Source organism: Microcaecilia unicolor, chromosome 3, assembly GCF_901765095.1.
Source record: "Microcaecilia unicolor chromosome 3, aMicUni1.1, whole genome shotgun sequence".
Taxonomy (NCBI): Eukaryota; Metazoa; Chordata; class Amphibia; order Gymnophiona; family Siphonopidae; genus Microcaecilia; species Microcaecilia unicolor.
The window spans coordinates 207,981,475-208,006,733 of record NC_044033.1 but is presented as its reverse complement, the minus strand read 5'-3'; the positions used below and the strand labels follow the sequence as shown (position 1 = coordinate 208,006,733).

General features: G+C 46.8%; 2 protein-coding genes across 4 annotated transcripts in view; one reads left to right on the top strand and one right to left on the bottom strand.

Moving 5' to 3' along the window:
- Positions 1-179: 179 nt before the first annotated feature.
- On the top strand, positions 180-15,288 carry EGFL8 (EGF like domain multiple 8). Of its 3 annotated transcripts, XM_030195321.1 has the most exons (9): positions 180-380; positions 2,195-2,391; positions 3,245-3,364; positions 4,264-4,376; positions 5,436-5,531; positions 6,143-6,301; positions 6,755-6,828; positions 7,674-7,836; positions 15,000-15,288. In XM_030195321.1, the coding sequence occupies exons 2-9, from the start codon at positions 2,303-2,305 to the stop codon at positions 15,050-15,052; spliced, it is 867 nt and encodes a 288-aa protein (XP_030051181.1). In that variant the 5' UTR covers positions 180-380; positions 2,195-2,302; the 3' UTR covers positions 15,053-15,288. The 3 variants fall into 3 exon arrangements, with proteins under 3 accessions (XP_030051181.1, XP_030051182.1, XP_030051184.1); XM_030195322.1 differs by lacking the exon at positions 5,436-5,531; XM_030195324.1 differs by lacking the exon at positions 6,755-6,828.
- Positions 15,289-21,826: 6,538 nt separating this feature from the next.
- Positions 21,827-25,259, bottom strand: part of LOC115466188 (1-acyl-sn-glycerol-3-phosphate acyltransferase alpha-like) — a 29,515-nt gene continuing 26,082 nt past the window's right edge. The window contains exons 6-7 of the mRNA XM_030197290.1: positions 23,151-23,223; positions 21,827-22,899 (exon numbers count right to left, since the gene is read on the bottom strand). Coding sequence (XP_030053150.1) covers positions 22,742-22,899; positions 23,151-23,223 — 231 coding nt within the window. The 3' untranslated portion in view covers positions 21,827-22,741. The remainder of the gene's footprint in view (positions 22,900-23,150; positions 23,224-25,259) is intronic.

The window sequence follows — 25,259 nt, the reverse complement described above, 5'->3', positions numbered from 1 at the left end:
CCCTTAATCCATCTTGCCTCTCTTTCTCTCACTCCTCCCTGCTGCAAGAATAGGAGCTGGGAGGATCAGAGAGAGAGGAAGGAAGGGACTGATGTTGGGTTTCTGCTTCCAAGGAATGGGGAGGTTTCCTTAGGCAGGGGGGTGGGGAGGAGAGGAAAGGAACCAGGCATAGGCACAGCCAGTTAGGGTGGAGAGATGGGATCCTGCCCATGGCAAGGGTACATCTAGACAAACTGGGAGTGGAGTCAGCCACCTGCTGCCAGTTCCCCTAAGAAAGGACCTGAAAGATTTGGGATGCTCACACCCCAGCTGTCTCTAGAAAAGCATTTGATGAACCTTGCGTTCTGTGACTAGAGGAAGGACTGCAGCACTCTCTGAAGGTGAGAGACATCCTCCTTGGGATCCTCTGGGGGTTCACTAGAGCCCATCACCAGGGGGGTCCCCATTCTGGGAGGGTAACGGTGGGCTGGTCCCAGCTCCCTAAACCTGATACGTCCTTGATCCCAGAATACGCTAGGGATGAAAATGCCAAAAGCAGGAGCTCTATAAGTTGTGTAGATGTTGTGGGAACAAGGGGAGGGCATTGAACCACAGGAAATACCGTGAAGACCAGGGTCACTATAGCGGTTGTGATAACAAGGGAACCGACAGGACCAGCACTGTGAGGACTAGGGTGATGATGGGAGTTGGGTATTCTAAGAGCTGTAATGCTATCAGAACTTTAGTATTATGAAGAGGTGGGGGGAAGGAAATAGGCTCTGTATTTGTATTTTATGTGTTTGTTATATGTGAGTGTGAGGGTGTGTGTTGGGGAAATTCAGATGAGACATGCGAGCGTGAGGGAGTGTTTTGGGGGTATTCGAGATGAGAGTGTGAGGGTGTGTTGGGGGGGGGTGAGACTGTTATTCAGGCAAGCTTTTAATAGAAATTAATTCTAGGTGGGGTCTATTAAACAGTAAAATGTATTTTTGTCCTTTTGTTCTCAGTTGAGACTTCCTTCCACAAATTGAAAATAGCCACTAAAACACACTTCTTCAGGCAAGCTTTCTAATGTGAATTCCACGCAGTGGCCTGTTAGACTATTTTATCCTTTGTGTCTCAGATCTTTACAGTTGCCTTTTGATAATAATTGCGGTGTTAAACATTCCTTCCTCATGTGTATGTCATGTTGATTTTGCATTTTTTATTTTACAGTATTTTAATTATGATTGTAACAACACTCTGATGTTTCTTTTGAAGAGCAGTAGGTATATTATACAACTAAGTAAATAAATATTTGAGGGGGGGAGAGATCGAGAGAGCACATGTGTGTATGTGTTAGAAAGCATTCGAGGAGAGATGACATGTATGTGTATGCATTGAGGAGAGGTTACGTCCTCCTGACTCTTATTATGTTCTGCACAGAACTAGTTGTAAGGCTCAGATGGGCAATTTTTTTAGGAAAAAGACGTGACAGGAGGGTTTTTCGCCAGTTGGCTGTGGTGGAATGGAATAAACTGCCAGAAACATGGAAACAGACATCCTCCCTTTATGGTCTCAGAAAGGCTCTGAAATTCTATTTATTTCCAGCTATAATGTGATGTTTTATTGTGGGTTTTATTGTAATTTAAGTTTATTATTATTTATTATTAGAATTTATTTACCGCCTTTTTGAAGGAATTCACTCAAGAATAAGTCAAACAAACAATAGACAATCACAGCAGTAAAACTATTCAAACAGGAATACAAAGTTTGGCATAGTATATTACTTACAAGGTTGTTTTATTTCCATTTGTAAACCATCTTGAATGTCTTTGCTAAGATGAGGGTACAGAAAGTTTAATAATAAATATTGAAGAGTATTTAAGGAGAGCCTAAATTATTTAAGCAGAGATGAGATGTGTTTTAACAGAGATGAGAAATGAGGTGTGTGTGGGGGGGGGGGGGATATTTAGACAGAGATGAGATGTGTGTCTTCAGAAAGAATGGGAACTCTCCTCTGTTCAGCTCAGCACTAGTGCTTCTTAAACTATGGGTTCCAATCTGGACTATGTGTAACCCTGGGGGAATTCATTTGATCTCATTTTGCCTCAGCTCTAATCCCTGGCTTTGTCACTGAGTCTCTGCCTGTCATCTCAAAGTGAGTTACTTTATCTTCTCATGCTTCACTACTAATCCCCCCCCCCCCCCCCCCCCTTTGCCCCGTTTCTTCCAGTGAGGATCTTGTCCCAGGTTGGGACTCTGTGGAACAGGGGCTGGCCCCATTCCAGCAGGCAGCAGAAGGCTAGAAGGACACCTCCACTGTGGTTGGCTTGCACTGACCATGGCACTGCTGCAGCTGGTGGCCACAACGCTGACCTGTCTTCTTAGCACTAACCTTGGGGTCAGAGGTCAAGTCTTAAAGGAAGGAAGGTAAGTACCACCTGAGGACCTCTCTTCCCTCCACCCCCATCTCTCTCCTCCTGTCTTCCTCTCTCTCTCACCCTATTATTTTCCTCATCTACTCTCCCCATCTCTCTCCAGGTCTCCCTCCTCCACCCCATCTCATTCTCTTCTCCAGCCTTCCCCACTTCCTCCTCCCTTTCCAACCCTCTAGTAGTAGGGTATTGATGTGTCATGGGCCTCAGGACCGGTGTTAGAAATGCTATCCCAGGGCAGAAACTTGGAAGCAGGACCCCATAGCCTGCTGCCAGGCTGCACCTTCTTCTACTCCAAATTCTATGGGCTGGTTTGGAGCCCCCTGTAGCATGGGAGCTCAGGGCAATTGCCCTGTTTGCACACCGCTAACACCAGCCCTAATGGGCTGAGCAGATGTCTGTAGAGCTAGTAACACTAGGGGAAGAGGCTCTTTCCTGGATGCGCCTATGATTACTGTGCTGATACTGAAGGAATGAGGGGGGGGGGGGGGTATCTTACTGTGGAGGAGTAGCCTAACGATTAGAGCAGTAGACTTTGATCCTGGGGAAATAGGTTCAATTCCCATTGCAGCTTCTTAAATGTGGTAAAGGCGGTTAGCTTAGCGGAGTTTTAAAAAAGTTTGGACGACTTCCTAAAGGAAAAGTCCATAGACCATTACTAAATGGACTTGGGGGAAATTCCACTATTTCTGGGAGAAGCAGCATAAAATGTTTTGAACTTTTGGGGGATCTTGCCAGGTACTTGTGACCTGGATTGGCCACGGTTGGGCTTGATGGACCTTTGGTCTGTCCCAGTATGGCCATACTTATGTATGTACTTATCTGAGTTCCTTCTTTCCATCCCCCAGGGGAGTCTGCTCCAAGCAAACATTGCGGGTGCCTTTGATCTACAATGAGACCTTTATCCAGCCCGTCTATCACCCTTTTCTTACTACATGCAAAGGCCTCCGTACATGCAGTACTTACAGGTAACCCACAGGGAAGGGAAGGGTTGAGGTCCAGCCCATACATCACTATATATAAAAGGGTCTCTGCCTTAGCACCTACGGATAACCCCAGAGAATGGGCAGGAGTCCAGCCCGTTCATTACCAATATCACCACAAGCGGGGGGCCTCCGTACCTGCAAAATCGACAGTAACTCCGGGAGAAGGGTAACCGCTTTAGTCGGTGAATCACCCATCTGCAGAGGTCTCTGCGCCCACAGCAACATCTGGGGCTGGATTAAACCACATAGGCGGGAGTTTGTGGCTAAGGTGAGGGGCTGGCATTTGGATTGGTTTAGAGGCCATGAGTTCATGATTGGGTTTAGATTTGGCGCCATTGGCCGGAGTATACATGTCCATGGCACCTACAGGGAAAGGGACAAGGCTGGTGGTATTTATTGCATTTGTATCCCACGTTTTCCCACTGTATGGCAGGTTCAATGTGGCTTACATACTGCTAAAAAGGCGGTTACAAAATTTAGATTTGTAGAAGTCTAGCACATAATACAGAAGTACAATAAACGCTTAGGTTGATATATTAGCATATTGTGAGAGAGGTTAATATTATTGTTTTCCATTTCTGAATGGTGGTGTGGGATTAGGCAGATCCGGGGGGGGGGGGGGGGGGGGGGGGGGAAAGACTTCTTGAAAAGATGTGTTTCAGGTTTTTTTTCTGAATTGTAGGTCGTTTTCTGTGAGTTTCAGGTCTTTGGGTAGTGGGTTTTACCATTTGTTTCATTATTGTCTGAGCCATCACAGTTGTAGGTTGGGTGCATGGTGGGTTGAGTGTCCCATTGAAGGTCACAGGAGCAGGAAAGAAGGTTCACAGTTCACAACAGTCTCTCACCACCGCTCACATCCTCCTCCAATTCTCTCACCTCAGGACCACATACCGGGTGTCCTATCGGCAGGTGACGAAGGAAGTCTTACAGACCAGTATCACCTGCTGCCCCGGCTGGCAGAAAAATCATCCAGGGGCCACCAGCTGTGATCAAGGTGAGCACCAGGAGGGAGAGGCGGGTGCTTGATCCATTTTCATCCCAGATTTTCTTTCCAGTTCAAAAGACATCAGGCAGGGATCTGGCACCATAAGCCCTCATTTACACCACCTGGGGATTTCTTCCAGCTCTCCAAGACATACTCGGTTGGGTCTAGCACAGCCTTCCAACCATTTAGAAGTCGCTCCCACCAATAGCGTAGCCACAGGTGGGCCTGGGTGGGCCGGGGCCCATCCAACAGTAGCACATGTTTAGCGGTAGCTGGCGGGGATCCCAAGCTCCACCAGCTGAAGACTTCCCCCTGATGGTAACGAAAACACTACTCTCCGTGATACTGGCACTTGTGTATGCTCAGTTTCAGCGCATGCCTGCTGCAGACTGCCAAGGTGGAAAGAAGCGTTTTCCTGCCAGCTGGTGGGGGGAGAGAAGGGAAGAACACTTGGTGCCCACCCACTTCTTGCCTAGGTCCACCCAAAATCTGTTGCCTGGCTACGCCACCACAACCCCCTCCTTCCCCACCGTGGAGACTGTAAAAACTTGGGAGTGGACACCTGCCCAACCCTGGTGCTTTTACCATGCGAGGCCTTGGGCCCGGAGTGGAGTGTAACGGGGTAAACACAAATAATTTCTTTACTCTTTCAAAAAGTACACAGAGGAGGGAACATGCCATGAAGTTACATAGCTGCACATTTTAAACAAATAGGAGAAAATATATATTTTTTCACTCAGTGCATAGTTAAGCTCTGGAACTCATTGCCAGAGCAAGTGGTAAAAGCAGTTAATGTAGCTGGGTTAAAAAAAAAAAGGTTTTTGTCAATTCCTGGAGGAAGTCTATAAACCACTATTAAGGTAGGTGTATTGGTGCTCTAGGTGCAATAGTTGCAGTGCTGCCTTTTTCTAGATAGGGTTGTTGCTGTGTGAGTCCTGGCAGACAGTGCTGTTATGGTAGGACAGGTTTGTTACAAATGTGCTGAATGTAGTTTTTGCAGGGTTTAGTGTAATGGAGGGAATTTGTGTCACTGTTGCTATTTCAGCCTCCCTCTCGCTTTCTCCCTAGCACTCTGTCACAAGCCCTGCAGGAATGGGGGCATCTGTACCAGGCCGAACGTCTGCCTATGCCGTCCAGGTTGGGGGGGCAAATACTGCCAAATCGGTGAGTGGCTTCATCCCCTGGGTGCCAGCTACTGCAACTCCAGGGGTCTCTGTCAGCGATCTCTTATTCCATCTCCCTGTCCCCCTCTTCTTCTCCTCTCTCATTACCCTGTTCCCTTCATTCCCATCCCCATTCTTTTTCTCGTCTCCCTCCTACTCTCTCGCCTTGTCTATCATGCTTTTCTTTCCTATTTTCCCCTCCTTTTCTCTCATGATGTCCCCATCTCTTGTCCCCATGTAATTCTCTCTATTCCTTTTCTCTCTTTCTTCTCTTCCACCTTCTTTACCAGCTCCCTTTCATCTGTTCTCTCCCTCCCACCCTCCTTTCCCCTTCCTCCACTTATAATTCTCTCAAGCTCTCCCTTTCTCTCCTGTCCATCCTTCCTCCCCCTACTTTCCCTCTTGTTCGCCCCTCTCTCTAAATCATCCTGTCTCTCTCTCCCTGCTCTGTCCCCTCTCTCAAAATAAAGGTTACTTAAAAGTTAAAAAAAAAAAAAAAGGTAACAAGATTTATGGGGCCAACATCTCCTTCCTCAGCTCTGCCCCCCCCCCTCTGCCATCATCCTGTCTTTCCCTCCCCTCTCACACTCTCCCCCCTCTCTCTGTCGACAGATGTTGATGAATGCCGGACACCAATACATTCCTGTTTCCAGCAGTGTGTAAATACCCTGGGCAGTTACCACTGTGCCTGCCACCCTGGCTTCTCTCTAGGGGCAGATGAGAAATCCTGCCAGGAACAGCCCACCCCCAGCCCTGCCTTACCGACCTCAGGTAAAGCCTTATTTTCCTTTCTGCACTGAAAACCATGCACCGGTCCCTGTGCCGACCCAGGGCCACACAAACTAGCAGCAGAGAGGAATAACAGAACCCACCCTGAGGGTCACCTGCACAGTTAGTGACAGAGCCAGGACTAGAACTGAGACGAGATGATAAATTGACTCATTCCAGAAATGCTGGAGATTAGAACGGAGGGAAAATGGGATAAGGGGACTCACCCCCAGGTCACATACATAGTCAGTGACAGAGCTGGGGATTAGAACCATGAAATAAGGTCACACAGAGTCATCAGCAGAGCTGGGGATTAGAACTGAGGAATAGGTGGATAAGGGGACTCACTCCAAGATCACATATACAGTCAGTGAAAGAGCCAGGGATTAGAACCCCAGCCTCTGTGTGGGTGCAGATTGGCACTGGGTAACATTCACATATCTTGTATCCCTAAAGGTCAGAGCTCATCCTCAGAGGAACTGACCAATGAGGTGAAGGAGCTCCAAGGGAAGATGGCGGATCTGCAAGAGGTAAATCATGGAAAGGAGTGGAGACATCTCCAGAGGGTGCGGTGGGGCGGTTTCACGTGGGGCCAAAGAGGCAAGGAGGAGTAATCACCAAAGCTAATACAGAGGCCTATATGGCTAGAGAGACCTCCAGTCCAGTGACCAGTGTTCAGGAAATCTACAGCCCAGCTGATGTGGCTATGAGATGTCCAGCGCTGCTACAATGACTGCAGACATACAGCCCAGTGAACAATGCTAGAGAGACCTACAGCTGACTGTAGTCAGAGACACCTAGCAGTGGCATAGCCAGATGGCTAATTTAGGATGGGCCTAAACCCAAAGTGGCTGGGCTTCAAATTTCATCTCTGCCCCTGGCCTCCTCATCCCCAACTCAAAATAGAAATACTTGAGCTGGTGTGGATCGCCAAGAAGCCCCACCAGCAGAAGACCTCTTGCAACCTGGGCAGCCAGTGGCAGTGTCTTCGATCCACCGCCACTGCTAGTCCCCATGCATGCGGCACTGATGGCTGCCCAAGTTAGAAGAGTTTTGGCTGGGAGATCTCCATCTGGTGGGACTTGAGAATCCCCACCTTAAGAGTTCTTCCCTTAGGCTACTCTGGAGGAGTAGCCTAGTGGTTAGTGCAGTGGACTTTGATCCTAGGGAACTGAGTTCGATTCCCACTGCAGCTCCTTGTGATTCTGGGCAAGTCACTTAACCCTCCATTGTCCCAGGTACAAATAAGTACCTGTATATAATATGTAAACCGCTTTGAATGTAGTTGCAAAAACCACAGAAAGGTGGTATATCAAGTCCCATTTCCCTTTCCCTTCCCCTTGAAGGTCTGACCTCCTCTCTTCCACCCTTGCAGAGGCTGGAATGGACAGTGAACACTTTCCAGAACCTTCTCCCTATGCGGCTAGAGGATATCAAGGCAGAACACATACAGGAGCTCTGGACACGCCTCCGGCAGCTGGACCAGGTGGAGTCACTGAGTGATCAGCTCATGTACATGGAAGAAAAGATGGGCTCTTGTGAGTATGCCCTTCACCCTTCCAGGGGTCCTGTTCCTGGGGTGAGAGGGGGAGCAAAACAGGTCCCTCTGCCATCAGGGCCTATGCTAGTAACTGGGAGGTGGGACAGCACTTGACAAGGGGGGTCAAAGATCTGTGGTTCTCCTGTATAGGACCTTGGCGCATCTGGATCTTGAGCATTGTATGCAGTTCTGAGCATCCTATCCCAAAAGGTTCAGAAGAAGACATAAAAATGATGAAGGGGATGGAACTCCTCTGGTATTAAGAAAGGCTAAACAGGTTAGAGATTTTCAGCTTGAAGAAAAAACACAGAAGGGATATGATAGATATTTATAAAATTATAAGTGGGACGGAGTGGATAGATACGAAACGGTTGTTAAACCTGTGAAACAACACATAAACAAGAGGGAACTCCATGAAACAGCCAGCAGACTGAAAATAAATCAAGTAACATGCATTACGCTGTGGAATCAATTGCCAGATGTGGTCAAGGTGATAGTAGGAAGGGTTTTTTTTATGGCACACCATAATCTTGAAGGGGTTTCAATCCCTAGTGGTTAGGGTGGTGGACTTTGGTCCTGGGGAACTGAGTTTGATTCCCGGCACAGGCAGCTCCTTGTGACTCTGGGCAAGTCACTTAACCCTCCATTGCCTGCCGCATTGAGCCTGCCATGAGTGGGAAAAAGTGCGGGGTACAAATGTAACAAAAATAAAAATAAAAAAATAAAATAAAAGTCTTGGCATCAAATTAGATTCACAGTTGTCCTTTAAAAAGCAAATCAGGGAAGTAGTAAAGACATGTTTTTACTATCTGAAAGGGGTAGGACTTCAGTTGTCCAGACTGGATTTTTGTAATGCATTATAATGTGGACACGCTACAAGGCATCTCCGTTACCCAAGCTGCAAAGGACTCAAATACAAATCTACTTTCGCATCCAGCTTTTCCTATATAAGCACACAACTATGGAACACATTACCACATGCCGTGAAAACAACGTATGATCACCTCAACTTCCGGAAATCACTAAAAACTAACCTGCTCAAAAAGGCTTAACCTACCGATCCAACTTAAATGCCTGAACCCTTCAACACAACGAAGCCGAAGCCAAAGCTTGTACTGGACATAACTTAACTCGTCCTCCCTACGATTCCCCAAGGTGTCTGTTACACATGAACTTTATTCGACCACAACATCACTTTGTATTTGTTCATACCGTAATTGGCGATCGCCTTTTTAGTACTATGTAAGCCACATTGAGCCTGCAAAAAGGTGGGAAAATGTGGGACACAAATGCAAATAAATAAATACGGCATTGCAGATGATTCACAATTCTGCAGTTAGACTGCACTTTGGCACTAGGGAAACGATCACGTGTCACCACTGCTGCAGAAATTGCATCGGTTACCCATGAAATATTGTATTATGAATAAGGTCTTGATTTTGATTTATCAGACGTTGTATTAGGGAGGTGCACAGTACTTGAAAAATGTGATACAGTTGCATTCATCTTTGCATTCAGCTACTGAAACTTTCTGTACCAGCGCTGACCACTTTTCATTTTGCTGAAACATTGGCTTGTGCCTTTTTAGTCGCTGGCCTGAGATTATGGAATGCATTATCAGGGCATATTCAATTTTGCTCATCATTAGAACAATTTAGAAAGGTTCTAAAGATGCGGTTCTTTGTGCAGGCTTTTTCTAATTCCTGAGCTCTGTTTTGGCAACACTTTAGTTTAGGCTCTCTTGATGTACCGTTGTTGTACAGCGTCTGTCAGATTTTTTTGTTTTTGAATTTTTATGTATATTGTATTATGTAAGCCAATTAGGGATAGGCAGAATATATATTTTTAAAAATAAACATAGTAGGATTCAAAAGAGGATTGGACGAGTTCCAAAACATTGAAGGTAATTCTGTTAAGCTCAATGAAACTAGACCGGGATGCATCAGATGTGTGTTTGGTACTTGCGGCCTTGTTCAAGGAACAGGTAATTGTGGTAAACAAGCACAGAAAGCTGCTTTGAACCACTGAAGCGTGAAGGTGGATCTGCAAACAACCAGAGAAAATACTTCTTCACTCAATGTGCAATTAAATTCTGGAATTCTGTGCCAGAAAATGTGGTAAAAAGCAGTTAGCTTAGCAGGGCTTACAAAAGGTTTGGATAATTTCCTAAAAGAAAAGTCCATAAGCCATTATTAAGACGGACTTGGGAACATCCACTGCTTCTTCCTGGGATAAGCAACATAAAATCTGTTTTACTGATCTGTAGATGACGGCAGAAAAAGACCTGCACGGTCCATCCAGTCTGCCCAACAAGATAACTCATATTTGCTGCTTTTTGTGTATACCCTACTTTGATTTGTACCTGTGCTCTTCAGGGCACAGACCGTATAAGTCTGCCCCGCACTATCCTCACCTCCCCACCACCAGCCCTGCCTCCCAACCACCGGCTCTGGCACAGACCGTACAAGTCTGTCCAGCACTATCCCCGCCTCCCAACCACCAGTCCCGCTTCCCACCACCGGCTCTGGTACAGACCGTATAAGTTTGCCCAGCCCTATCCCCGCCTCCCAACCACCAGCCCTGCCTCCCGATCTTGACTAAGTTCCTGAGGATCCATTCCTTCGGCAAAGGATTCCTTTATGCTTATCCCACGCATGTATGAATTCCGTTACCATTTTCATTTCCACCACCTCCCGCGGGAGGGCATTCCAAGCATCCACTACTCTCTCCGTGAAAAAATACTTCCTGACATTTTTCTTGAGTCTGCCCCCCTTCAATCTCATTTCATGTCCTCTCGTTCTATCACCTTCCCATCTCCGGAAAAGGTTCGTTTGCGGATTAATACCTTTCAAATATTTGAACGTCTGTATCATATCACCCCTGTTTCTCCTTTCCTCCAGAGTATACATGTTTAGTTCAGCAAGTCTCTCCTCATACGTCTTGTAATGCAAATCCCATACCATTCTCGTAGCTTTTCTTTGCACCGCTTCAATTCTTTTTACATCCTTAACAAGATACGGCCTCCAAAACTGAACACAATACTCCAGGTGGGGCCTCACCAACGACTTATACAGGGGCATTAACACCCCCTTTCTTCTGCTGGTCACACCTCTCTTTATACAGCCTAACAACCTTCTAGCTACAGCCACTGCCTTGTCACACTGTTTCGTCGCCTTCAAATCCTCAGATACTATCACCCCAAGATCCCTCTCTCCGTCCATACCTATCAGACTCTCCCCGCCTAACACATACGTCTCCCGTGGATTTCTACTTTCTAAGTGCATCACTTTGCATTTCTTCGCATTGAATTTTAATTGCCAAACCTTAGACCATTCTTCTAGCTTCCGTAGGTCCTTTTTCATGTTTTCCACTCCCTCCGGGGTGTCCACTCTGTTACAGATCTTAGTATCATCTGCAAATAGGCAAACTTTACCTTCTAACCCTTCGGCAATGTCACTCACAAATATATTGAACAGAATCGGCCCCAGCACCGATCCTTGAGGCACTCCACTACTTACCTTTCGCTCCTCCGAGCGAATTCCATTCACCACCACCTTCTGGCGTCTGTCCGTCAACCAGTTCCTAATCCAGTTCACCACTTCGGGTCCTATCTTCAGCCCATCCAGTTTATTTAAGAGCCTCCTGTGGGGAACCGTGTCAAAGCTTTGCTGAAATCTAAGTAGATTACGTCCATAGCTTGTCCCTGATTCAATTCTCCTGTCACCCAATCAAAGAACTCAATGAGGTTCGTTTGGCACGATTTCCCTTTGGTAAATCCATGTTGTCTCGGATCTTGCAACTTATTGGCTTCCAGGAAATTCACTATCCTTTCCTTCAGCATCGCTTCCATTACTTTTCCAATAACCGAGTGAGGCTTACCGGCCTGTAGTTTCCAGCTTCTTCCCTATCACCACTTTTGTGAAGAGGGACCACATCCGCCGATTTCAATCCCTCGGAACCTCTCCCGTCTCCAAGGATTTATTAACAAATCTTTAAGAGGACCCGCCAGAACCTCTCTGAGCTCCTCAATATCCTAGGGTGGATCCCATCCGGTCCCATGGCTTTGTCCACCTTTAGCTTTTCAAGTTGTTCATACACACTCTCTTCCGTGAACGGTGCTCTATCCACTTAAATCTCATTTGTACTTTTTGCAGTCCATCGCGGTCCTTCTCCAGGATTTTCTTCTGTGAAAACAGAACAGAAGTATCTATTTAGCAAATTTGCTTTTTCTTCATCATTATCCACATAGCGGTTCGCAGTATCTTTTAGTCTCACAATCCCTTTTTAGTCATTCTCTTTTCACTAATATACCTGAAGAAAATTTTGCCACCCCTCCTTACATTTCTAGCCATTTGTTCTTCCGTTTGCGCTTTCGCCAGACGTATCTCTCTCTTGGCTTCTTTCAGTTTCATCCGCTATTCCTCCTCGTGTCCCTTTTCATGAGTTTGTTTGTATTTCTGGAATGCCAACTCTTTAGCCTTTATTTTCTCAGCCACTTGCTTGGAGAACCGTATTGGTTTCCTTTTTCTCTTGCTTTTATTTACTTTCCTACATAAGGTTCGTGGCCCTATTTATAGCTTCTTTCAGTCTGGACCACTGTCCTTCCACTTCTTGTATTCCTCCCATCCCATCAGCCCCTTCCTCAGGTATTCCCACCATTTTACTAAAGTCAGCATGTTTGAAATCCAGGACTTTGAGTTTTGAGTGGCCACCCTCCTCTTCAGCCGTCATATCAAACCAAACCGTTTTGATGGTCACTGCTGCCCAGGTGGGCACCCACTCGGACATTTGACACATTATCCCCATTTGTGAGTACCAGATCTAGTGTCGCTCCCTCCCTCGTGGGTTCTGACACCATTTGTCTGAGCAAAGCACTTTGAAAAGCATCCACGATCTCTCTACTTCTTTCCGATTTCGGAACCGTCCAATCTACATCCGGCAGATTGAAATCTCCCAACAACAGCACCTCTCTTTTCTTCCCCAACTTTTGAATATCAGCGATCAGATCTTTATCTAGGTCCTCCAATTGTGTCGGAGGTCTGTAGACAACACCCACATGGACAGAGGTTTCTTGCCGGGTAATTGATTGGCCACTATTGGAAACAAGATACTGGGCTTGATGAATCTTTAGTCTGTCCCAGTATGGCAACACTTAAAAGTCCATAAAAATGATTAGCCTGGGAGAATTGAGAGCCACTATTCATCCCTCAAAATGAACTATATCTTTACCCAAAATGAACTATGAGAAATAGATCTGCTGTGTATAATCTGCCAGGTACTTACAACCTAGACTACAAGTGTGTCTATGGATTTAAAAAAAGCAGAAACTACTGGAACCAGCATGCTCTGGAGTAAATCTGGGAGTGGAATAACCATTTTTGAGGATCAAGAGTCATCTGATAAACCTACAGTCATACAGCAAATATAGGGGCTACAAAATACCAAAGAGAGACTCCAGCACAATGCCGAGGGCATAGGGGCTGAAAATAGTGAGGAATAAAGTAGCTGAAAATACCAGAGGGAGAGTGCCACAACATGCACAGAGATCAGGGGCTACCAAATACCATAGGGAGACTCCAGCAAAATGCTGAGGGCACAGGGGTTGAAAATACCAGAGGCAGAGTGCAGAAAAATGTAGAAAGTGCACAGCCTGGAAATACCAGAGAGAGAGAGAGAGTGCAGCAAAATGCAAGGTCCTTCTTTGCCGTCATCTACTATGTTACTATATGAAGCAAAATGCAGAGATCAGGGGCTGAAAATACCAGAGGGAAAGTGCAGCAAAATGCAGAGAGATTAGGGGCTGAAAATACCAGAGGGAAAGTGCAGCAAAATGCAGAGAGATTAGGGGCTGAAAATACCAGAGGGAGAGTGAAGCAAAATGCAGAGATAAGGGGCTGAAAATACCAGAGGGAGACTGCAGGGATCAGGGGCTGAAAATACCAGAGGAAGAGTGCAGCAAAATGCAGAGAGATCAGGGGCTGAAAATACCAGAGGGAGACTGCAGGGATCAGGGGCTGAAAATACCAGAGGAAGAGTGCAGCAAAATGCAGAGAGATCAGGGGCTGAAAATACCAGAGGGAGAGTGAAGCAAACTGCAGAGATCAGGGGCTGAAAATACCAGAGGGAGACTGCAGAGATCAGGGGCTGAAAATACCTGAGGAAGAGTGCAGCAAAATGCAGAGAGATCAGAGGCTGAAAATACCAGAGGGAGACTGCAGGGATCAGGGGCTGAAAATACCAGAGGAAGAGTGCAGCAAAATGCAGAGAGATCAGGGGCTGAAAATACCAGAGGGAGACTGCAGGGATCAGGGGCTGAAAATACCAGAGGAAGAGTGCAGCAAAATGCAGAGAGATCAGGGGCTGAAAATACCAGAGGAAGAGTGCAGCAAAATGCAGAGAGATCAGGGGCTGAAAATACCAGAGGGAGACTGCAGGGATCAGGGGCTGAAAATACCAGAGGGAAAGTGCAGCAAAATGCAGAGAGATTAGGGGCTGAAAATACCAGAGGGAGAGTGAAGCAAAATGCAGAGATCAGGGGCTGAAATACCAGAGGGAGACTGCAGAGATCAGGGGCTGAAAATACCAGAGGAAGAGTGCAGCAAAATGCAGAGAGATCAGGGGCTGAAAATACCAGAGGGAGACTGCAGGGATCAGGGGCTGAAAATACCAGAGTAAGAGTGCAGCAAAATGCAGAGAGGATCAGGGGCTGAAAATACCAGAGGGAGAGTGAAGCAAACTGCAGAGATCAGGGGCTTGAAAATACCAGAGGGAGACTGCAGAGATCAGGGGCTGAAAATACCAGAGGAAGAGTGCAGCAAAATGCAGAGAGATCAGGGGCTGAAAATACCAGAGGGAGAGTGAAGCAAAATGCAGAGATCAGGGGCTGAAAATACCAGAGGGAGAGTGCAGAGATCAGGGGCTGAAAATACCAGAGGAAGAGTGCAGCAAAATGCAGAGAGATCAGGGGCTGAAAATACCAGAGGGAGAGTGAAGCAAAATGCAGAGAGATCAGGGGCTGAAAATACCAGAGGGAGAGTGAAGCAAAATGCAGAGAGATCAGGGGCTGAAAACAACAAAGAGACTGCAGCAAATGCAGCAAGCGCAGGGGCTGGAAATGGTGGGACCAGAGCTGATGTGGGCTGTGCTCTCTCTTCTGTGCAGGCGCCTGTCAGGACAACAAGATTAGCCTAAGGATGGATCCCAACACCCGATGACCTCAGCCTGAAGAGTCCTTCAACCTCCACCCCACCACCTCTTATCTGCTCTCCCTAAGCTGGTGTGCCAACATTCTTTCAATCCCCCTGCCACCAATCCTCCAGTGCAAGGGTCAGGTGAACCCTTCCCCAATTCATGTCCATCTGCCTACTGAATCTGGGTTTTATTCTTAATATTTTATCTAATTTATATTTGCCGTTTTGATAATCATTATTAATAAAGAGCACTGATTTTTTATTACTAATAATCATTTCTATAGTGCTACTAGGCACTGTACACATTAAATGCAAGTACATTTCTATCCCTACAGGGCTCACAATACCCTCTGTTGGTGACCCTCGGGTAATGGAGGGTCAAGTGACTTGCCCAAGGTCACAGGAAGCTGCAGTGAGAATTGAACCCAGGTTGCTAGGATCAAAGCCTGCTGCACTAACCATTAGGCTACTCCTCCACTGCGAAAGGATTTTCTACTCAGAAGCTACGGAATACTGTACTTCAGTTATATGGAAAGGGAAAGGGGATAGGACGTGATATATCGCCTTTCTGTGGTTACAATCAAAGCCGTCTCTGCATGTCCCTCGAGGTCTCTCTCGCTTTATAAATGTCATTCCCTTGGCCTTCAGACATTTCTGGCCACGTTTCAAAACACCATTCCCTTTATTGCTTTGAATGCCTGCTGTCGGGGTGGGGTGGAGAGGGGTCTTTCCCTCCCTCCTCTACCACTCTCTATCCTCCACCCTTGGATCAGCTCCTGGTAGCTCAAGATAAGCTGCCCAGGCTGTGAGACCCTGCTCCGCAGGGGGAAGTGAGTCAGTTCTCCGGTACCTCTCTCCCTTCCTGAAACACAAGTGCTGTGCCGCAGGCTGGCCTGGCACAGAAAACAGTTCTTGTAAGAAAGAAGAGGAGTGTGGTAGCCGTGTAAGAAAGAAGAAAGCCTTGCTGCCACATCCCACGACCATGGAACGGGTACCAGGCACCCCAAGCGATTATGCCCCTCTCAGTTCAGGCACCTAATCTGCCCCCCCCCCCCAAGACATCATGCTTTTAAATATTAAACTTTCCTGTGTCTGTGTGCCAGAAACACACACACTGCTAAGCAGTGCAATTTTCAAAAGTCGTTTATCCAGTTAAATGGGCTGTTTCAAAATTTCACACCCTTCCTGCAGGTAAAAGTATTGATGTTTCTTTGAGTTTGTGTGGCTGTCAAGATCTATTGTTTTCCTTTGACTGCCACTGCTCCTCCCTCCCCCCCCAGAAACTGCTGCTCTAGGCGACTGCCTAGTCTTGCCTAATGGTTGCGCCAGCCACACTTATAAGTGAACCTCCTTACTGCAAGTTCCCAGTGTCAGTCGCTCCCACTAGGGTTGTCACCAGGACACAAGAATGGGTTAATCCAGACCCAGCTTCACCCCCTATGCCATGCTGAGAACTGTAGGTCCGGTTTTTTCTTTTTAAATTCAAACAATTTTTAGTGAACTTTCTTAAATAGAAATAACAAGGGCTGAAACAGCCAATATAATACGATTTTTTTTTGAGGGATATAAAATGCAGGTCCCAGTATACATTATGGCAGGAGTTCGCCAAACACACCCAGCCAGCCAGCTTTCTGAGCCGGGACTAGTTCATTGTATGTCTGTGACATCACACTTTGAGGGCCAGGACTGGTTCATTGTGTGTGCCTGTGACAAAACATTTTCAAGATTGGGACTGGTTCATTGTATGTGCCTGTGACATTACACTGGGACTGGTTCATTGTGTGTGCCTGCGACATCATACTTTCTGGGCTGGGACTGGTTGTGTGTGCCTGTGACATCACATTTTCAGGGCTGAGACTGGTTCATTGTGTGTACCTGTGACATCACATTTTCAGGGCCGAGACTGGTTCATTGTGTGTGCCTGTGACATCACATTTTCAGGGCCGAGACTGGTTCATTGTGTGTGCCTGTGACATCACATTTTCAGGGCCGAGATTGGTTCATTGTGTGTGCCTGTGACATCACATTTTCAGAGCCAAGACTGGTTCATTGTGTGTGCCTGTGACATCACATTTTCAGGGCCGAGACTGGTTCATTGTGTGTGCCTGTGACATCACATTTTCAGAGCCAAGACTGGTTCATTGTGTGTGCCTGTGACATCACATTTTCAGGGCCGAGACTGGTTCATTGTGTGTGCCTGTGACATCACACTATCCATTGTGACATAACATAAACTGTGATAAAAAAAACTTTCGAGCCAAACACAATCTAAAGATAGTGAGGGCCTGTACTAATCATGCAAAGTAACTGCCTAACACTCACAGTTAATATAATAGTATGTAAACAGCCAGCAGCTCATAAGAACCTCAGCAACAACTGATTTCACATGGTTCAAAATTATCTTTGACATATACATTTTGTGCTTATTTGTAAATATTTTCCTCAACTCAGATCAAATTAATAAAGCCAAAAGCTGAACTTATCTTACAAAGGAACCGTTGCCTGGAGCTGCCTTCCTGGGGAAGTTCTGAGGTTGTCTCCTAGACCTCCAGGTTTGCTCTGGGTCTTCTGGAACCTCTTGGTTAGATCTATTTCCTGGACTAAGGCTGCCAACTAGATCCAATCCTAGGTTTACCTGTTGCATGCAGGAACTTGTAGTTCTGATTTTTCCCCATTGCATTCTCTAAGAAAAGCAAGACTACAAGTCCAGCATGCACTGGGGTAAACCCAGGCTGGATCAACACTGTCCTACAAAATCTGTCCTGGAATCTGAGAGGCAACTGGAACACCAGACTGAGGCTTGGAAGTTAGAAATCCAGGACTGGTCCAATATCTCCTGCCAACCTCTGCTGGTTCAATCTGTCCTCCTTTTTCTGCAGTTATATGGTAACCCCAGCCTGGCTGCAAGTAATTAATACCTTTGACTCCTGTGGGTACGGATGGGGATGGAATGGATCTTAGCGGGTACAGGTTAGATTCCACTGGGGATTGGTGAAATTGTTGTCCCAGACTTCGGCGGGAGGGGGGTCCAGAGCCAAGGTGAGGGGGCACATTTTAGCCCCCCCCCCCGCCACCAATCCCCCAGCCGCCACTGCCGCCACCCGCCCCATTGCCGACACCAACAACTTTGATCCCCCCCTGCCGCCGACCCTCTCAACCCCCCCTCCCGCCACCAACCCGCTGTCGCCGTCTGCTACCTTTGCTGACAGCCGAAGTCTTCTTTCTTTGTTTTGTTTCTGAGTCTGACGTCCTGCATGTACAACGTGAAGGATGTCAGACTCACAGAAACAGAATGAAGCCCTGCAGATCGCAAGGCTTCGTTCTGTTTATGTGAGTCTGACATCCTGCACGTTGTACATGCAGGACGTCAGACTCAGAAACAAAACGAAGAAAGAAGACTTCGGCCGGCGGGGGTTGGGGTCCCCCGCCAGCAAAGGTAGCAGACGGCAACGGTGGGTTGGCGGCAGGAGGGGGGGTTGAGAGGGTCGTCGGCAGGGGGGTCCAGGGCCAAATCTACGGGGGCCCAGGCCCCCATGTCCCTACAGTAGCTAGGCCCCTGCTCTATTGTAAACCTTCTGCCCTGCAGTGAGAATGCCACCTAGTGGTGCTTGTTTTACTCACATGCCATTTTCAGAAATCCCTTGCAATTTGAAAATACAGAGGTAGAGATTCAGCCTGTGGCAGTGTACTGACATCGAATATCTGGGTTTGTGCGGCTGGCTATCTCTTATGCGGTTAAGCACGATATTCAGTTACGTGACACCACTAACCATTTTAGTTGCCACCCTCCGGACTAACTCCGTCCTGTTTATATCTTTTTGAAGGTGTGGTCTCCCGAATTGGATAGAAAATCCCTGGACAAAGTGACCATTTGCTATAAATCCCCTGATGGTGTCACCCTGACTGAGGCCGATCCTGGGGAAACTATAGCGAGGTGTCGACTGTGCCCGAGGTCTTTTGTTCCAAAGGTTTTTATAGGGATGTGTAGCCACGTCCGAGACTTTTCTATCCAACGGATGTTTCAGTGAGGCTGGATTTGTGCAAACAGCCGCTGCCGAGAGTTTTAGTAACCAGGTGAGATTTATTAACAGGTGGACTTAGTTACAGTAGCACTGTGTGTTAGTACATTACACAGACAACCACAGAACACACAGCCGAATCGATAGGGCCAGTGCCCCTTCCTCAGGAACAGCGGAGGCATCTCTAGCGGGTGCCCCACTCCCTGCAGGGGCTCAAATGTCCAAGTCCCTCGACACAAAACTTTCCTCGTTTTGTTTTGCGTTCCTGCTGGGTGTTCAAAACCTTATCCAGTCCAGAAGAGGGTTTGAGACAAGCACAGGGGCCAACACACATCATTCTCTGTTTTCCAAATTTTCCTGAAAATTTTTTTTTTTAACAGATTGAATCAGAAGAAGGCATATCTCCCATCAAGAACTTTTACAAAGCTAAAAATCTGCCGTAAAGTTTCCGGCGTATATATCATCCCTTCTGATTGTGCCTGTGTGTGAATGGCAACCCCTGGGACTCCCAGCTTAGATCTTGCTGCAGCTTACATACTGTTACTGCAGAGTGACACTGGAGCACAAAGCTCTGGGTGTGTTTTCTTTTTCCCTTGTATCTGATTTCTCCCTGTATAAACAATCACTTTAGGTGATGCCAGTGTGTGCGCACGTGCTGCTGTCTCTGAGTATCCCAGCTAGTCCACTGGTTGGACACCTTTCTGTTTGCTTGCTTAAAACACATACCAGCAAAGTGGAGAGGACACTACACTGCAGAGCTCAGGTCCTGTTCAGAAATGAGGGGAGTTGCTGTTGAATGCTCAGAATGGAAACCACCCCCCCCCCCCCCAAGTGACTGAGGGTATATGAGTACCAAAATTAAAAAATATATATTTTCAACTACTTAACTGTTCAGAGCCAAAGTAAACACATTTAGGAATTGCCACAGGAAGGAAATGAAAATTCAAATTAACACCTTACAGACTATTCCTCTGGTCTTGCTTCTTTCCCTCCTCATCGACTGATCCTTCCTCCACCCAGAACAAGTCTGACTCCAATGTTTCACAGGATCCTCCAATTTTTCCACAGTGGCTGTGGAAAGGTAATCCACACTCCTAGCGTGACCCATGCATCAAGTCCCAGCCCCCTCCTCTGTCCACCAAACACAAGACATGGTACACTTGGCTTTCCCTTTTAACATTTGTAGCCCAGGATGCACAAAGGGTAGACATTATCATCACCCCAGTCGGAACAGCTCTCTCTCACTCCTCCCTCCCACCCATCTCGCTGCCTTTCCTGACAATAAATGAGATGTCACAAAATGCTGACAAGAGCCTAAAATGTCACCAGACTAAATATATCAAAAGTTAAATAAAAAATAAATAGATTTACAAAAAAAACAAAACAAAAACCTACAGCAGCGGCAACACAGGTGAGTCGGAACAAATCAGAGATGCATCTGTCAGCAAGGGTGAGGACAACCGACAGCAAGAGGGGGGTAAGTGTAATTCCCTTCCTTTCCAGCGCCCCTTCATGCAAGCAAGGAAAACATAATTAGTTGGCAGGAGAACAGCTCTCTATGGCACTGAGTCAGGAGTGAAGGGGCACTGCACCAAATATATCACATTCCCTCTCCCCCCCCCCCCCCCCCCCCCGAGGACAGTTTGATAAGAGCTAGAAGGGACCCAGAAGTGAGCTTATCCCTACCCTGTAACTCAGTGGTATTCTGCAAGCTACCACACTAACCCCCTAGTCACAGTTGCACCCCACAGTCAAATAGCGAAGAACAGCAAAGTTCACTACTACCCCCCGGTGGAAGGGTCAGAGCTGCACAGGGGATACAAATGAGTCGGAGGACTGGCAGAGGAAGCAAAGATCGTACTTTGTGGTCCCAAAACAGACCCTAATTTCTGCAGCCTGTCTTAAGGCAGTGTGCACGACAGGGGCATTCTCCGAGATCTGGGGGAGTCAGTGAGCTGAATGGAAGGAATGCTGTGCACACCCTGGGATTCACCTACTGGGGGACACTACCCCCCCCCCTTAATTCCCTACCCCAGGGAAGGGGGCAGAAAGAAAACTGGCAACCAAAAATCAATTCTAATATGTGAACAAATTCAGAGAGTTTAGCTACTATGGAACCTGAAAAGCTCTGGTGAACCTGATCTTACCCACACCAGTTCAGAAAACACTCCAGAAAAGACTGTGTTCTGGGCAAGAGGGTGGAAACAGCCCCCCCTTCCCTGCTTCCCTCCTTCCATCCTCCTCAGAGATGAAGCTCTGGATACCCTGGCCCCAGGTTTCTCTTCAAACAAGAAGGGACATTGGGTAGCTGGGGATACAGGGGAGGTGCTCCCTAATTTCTCACATCCTCAACTCTCTCTCTCGCTTGTCTACTTCATATCCAGGCAAAATAGGGGTCCTGGTCCGCAGAATACACAGGGTGATACTCAACATGACAATGAGCAATGGTGAAACTGACTCCTGTCTGCATCCCCACCCACCAACAGAGATGTCTTGAAGGGGTGAGGGGGGGGGGGGGAAATCCTCACTTGCCATCAGAAGAAACATTACGAAGCTGGGGACAATGGGGGAGGAAGGGGTGGGTCTGGGATTCTCTCTTGTGCCCTGAATAGGGCTGAGTTGTCCGTCTTAGGCTGCTCCTATTCTCTTCGATGTAATTCAGGTAACAACTGCACAGATGCGCCATGATTTCTCAGCAAGGTTACTTTGGGAGGAGGGTGTTTTAAGCCTGAATGGTATTGTTATTTCAAGAGAAGGTAAATAGACCCTAGCTGGGCACCATGTTCAGCTGAAATGTATGGATTTTGGCCCCCTTCCCTGCCCTCCAAAGTGTTTAGTGATGGTTAAGGCTCCGAAGATAACAGGATATATAAGTCAAAATTGAAGGGGGATATCTTAAGTTATCTTACCCTTCCAGCCAAAGGGAAGGACAAGATGGGGAAATGGGAAGGTTACTGAATTTTGGTTTCAGGTTTGCCCCATCTTGCCCGAACACCTGGTGTCTTTCAAGCAAGAAAGAGTGGAATTTGAAGACAAAACCCAGGCTTGCTCAAAGTCTTGAGGAGACGAAAGCCCCTCCTGGGGGGGAGAGTGTAACCCCCAGCAGAAGCAGGGCGGAGTTGGTCACTTCATGAAAAGGGTGGGAAGCCTGTCTTCAATCTGTGTGTGGAATTTAAGGTTGGGGGTTTCTCCGAGATGTGAGGAGAGGTTGCGTCGGTGATAACTGCTGTAGAGATGCAGAGAAAGGGAAAGAGTTTGAGCTTGCAGAGTGACGTCGGCACTGTTGGCACTTATGGAATGGAACGCTGGAGACGAAGATAGTGAATAAGTAGAAAGGGCAGGGCAGCGACACTGAACCCACCCTGGTCCAAAATGGAACAAGCCATGCTGCTGCAGTATCCGAGTGACTGGAATAAGGATGGATCGTACCATTCTGCAAAAAAGGGGGAGGGGAGGCACCTTCTCCCCCACACCCTGTGGCCTGCCACTAGAATGACATACACTGGAGCGAAGTGTCAGATGGATGTGACAGTGTGACATCACTTCCTGTTCAGGTTCAGCTTGCAAAGTCTCTTCAGACTCTTGTCAGTGGATTGTCTTTCTTGCCATTCCTCAGAATTGCTGCTGGCTGTCCTCTTTCCTTCTTGTTGATTCTTCTGTGCTGTGGCCCTAGTTCCGGGCCCTCTCAAGGGACTCATTGGCTACAGGTGTCCCTGGACTGGCTCGGCTCTCCTGATAGTTCCAAGAAGGTGGCGAGCATCATCTTCCGGACACTATCCGCTAGCTCTGGCACCTCGTCCGGACCCAGTCCTCGTGTTTCTACCTTAGGAAGGATGCGTACCATGCACTTTCCTGTGGGGATGGTGACAGAGAGAGAGGAAAGAGATAAGGTAATACAAAATATCAGAGAAACACAGGAGAAAAAGTTAGCACTAAGCCTGAAGCCTTGAGAAGAGAGACATCGAGCCCCCACCCAGTTCCCTGACACCTGTGATAGCGGTCACCCCTTCCGGCCTGTGCTAATGTCATCCAGCTCTGTACAAGCCATCACACCACGGAGCAGTCTATAATCAGTGAGGCAATGGGATTTGGAGATTCCTCACCTGTGGTAAAGCGACGCTCTTTCTTATTGTAGAAATCTTTATAGGAAGACATGACTATGGGTATGATGGGAACCTGTGGAGAGAAGGAATTTTTAACCATGAATCTGTATTTCTGCGTTTACTGTTCTCCCCGTCCCAACTTCTCACGCTCTTCCCATTACTTTCTCTGTCTTACAACGTCACCCTCGTGTAACCTCCTTCCTTTAACACAGCTAATTTAAAAAAAGCATCAAAGCCTTGTTCTACCACTTTCTGTTCTGTGATACACAGACAGGAAATGCACACTCGGGAATACTCTCAGCCCTTTGCCCCATGATGCCCCAGTGGTACTCACTAACACAGAAATAATTTTTTTTTTTTTTTTTTTTTGGGGGGGGGGGTCAATATTTTTCAAAGCAACTTAACCGGCCAAGGTTAACTGCAGAAATAGGACCGTATAAAAGTCAGTCCTATCTTTATGTGGTAACCCATTGCAAGTTAAGTGCTGAATATTGCACTTAACTGAGGGTTGATGTGGAAGGGGCATGGGCGGGTCAGGGGGGGCATATCCAGGATTAGCACGCGCAGTTTAAGTGCCCGCATTTACACAAGTCTTTGAGCTGGGTTAAGTGAGGGTGCCCAAACTCACGCACATACATGTGTACTTAGTCGCTACTCTATAACACCCGTTACGCGCGTAATTTGAGTTAGAGGATTAGCACGAAGCACTTAGTTTCTGGGCACCTACATTTGGGCGCCCTTTACAGAATCTACCCCATAACGGGTAATTTTATAACTGGATGCCTGCATTTAGGCATCACTTGTCAACTGGATATAGACATTAGAAACTTCTCCATGACCATCAGCTAGTTTATAAAAACAAGTGTGTGCCCATACTGAAAGAGGTCTGGACCTTCTAGGAATAGATGACATGTGCAGAGAAGGACTGTAGAAGGCCTTCAAATATACTTCACAGCATCTAGAGATCAAAATGCTTAGAAAACTGGCAATTCTATCCGCTAGGCACCCACATTTACATGACTCTTGTGCATAGAATACTAACACTTCTGTGTATGAATGCCACTGAATATCAGCACTGGACTTGGTCAGCGTGATTTAACAGGGTATGAGCCGTCCTTCCCAGTTAAATCACACTGCGATCACACCTCAAATACTGTGTGGAATTCTGGTCACCGCATCACAAAAAAAAAGATATTGTGGAATTAGAAAAGGTACAGAGAAGGGTGACGAAATTATCGGCTAGGGCTCTTCAGCCTGGAGAAGAGACAGCTAAGGGGGATATGACAGAAGTCTATAAAATAATGAGTGGAGTGGAACGAGTACACATGAATCGCTTGTTTACTCTTTCCAAAAATACTAGGACTAGGGGAGACACAATGAAGCTACAAAGTAGTAAATTTAAAATGAATCAGGGCAAATGTTTCTTCACTCAATGAGTGGAGTGGAGGAGTGGTTAGAGCACCGATATTGAAATCCAGAGGTGGCCAGTTCAAATCCCACTGCTGCTCCTTGAGATCTTGGGCAAGTCAAAATCCTCCATTGCCTCAGGTACAAACTTAGATTGTGAGCCCTCCTGGACAGAGAAATATCCAGTCTACCTGAATGTAACTCACCTTGAGCTACTACTGAAAAAGGTGTGAGCAAAATCCAAATAAATAAATAGTAAATAACCTGTAATCAAACTCTGCAATTTGTTGCCAGAGAATGTAGTAAAAGCGGTTAGCTTAGCGGTGTTTAAAAAAGGTTTGGAAGGCTTCTTAAAGAAAAAGTCCATAGACCAATATTAAAATGGACTTGGGGAAAATCCACTGCTTGTTTCTAGGATAAGCAGCATAAAATGTATTGTACTTTTTGGGGATTTTCCCAAATACTTGTGGCCTGGATTGGCCACTGTTGGAAACAGGTTTCTGGGCTTCATGGACCTTCCGTCTGTCCTACTATGGCTATGCTTATATTCTTAATATCAACCCTCTAAATAATCCATCCTAAATGCCAATTAACAATTGTACCTATGGAAATGTATTCATTAAGCCTTAATTGTTTTTTTGCTAAAGTATCTTGGTTGTAGTTTTAATGTTCCTAATTGTTCAAGTTAATCTTTTACAAACG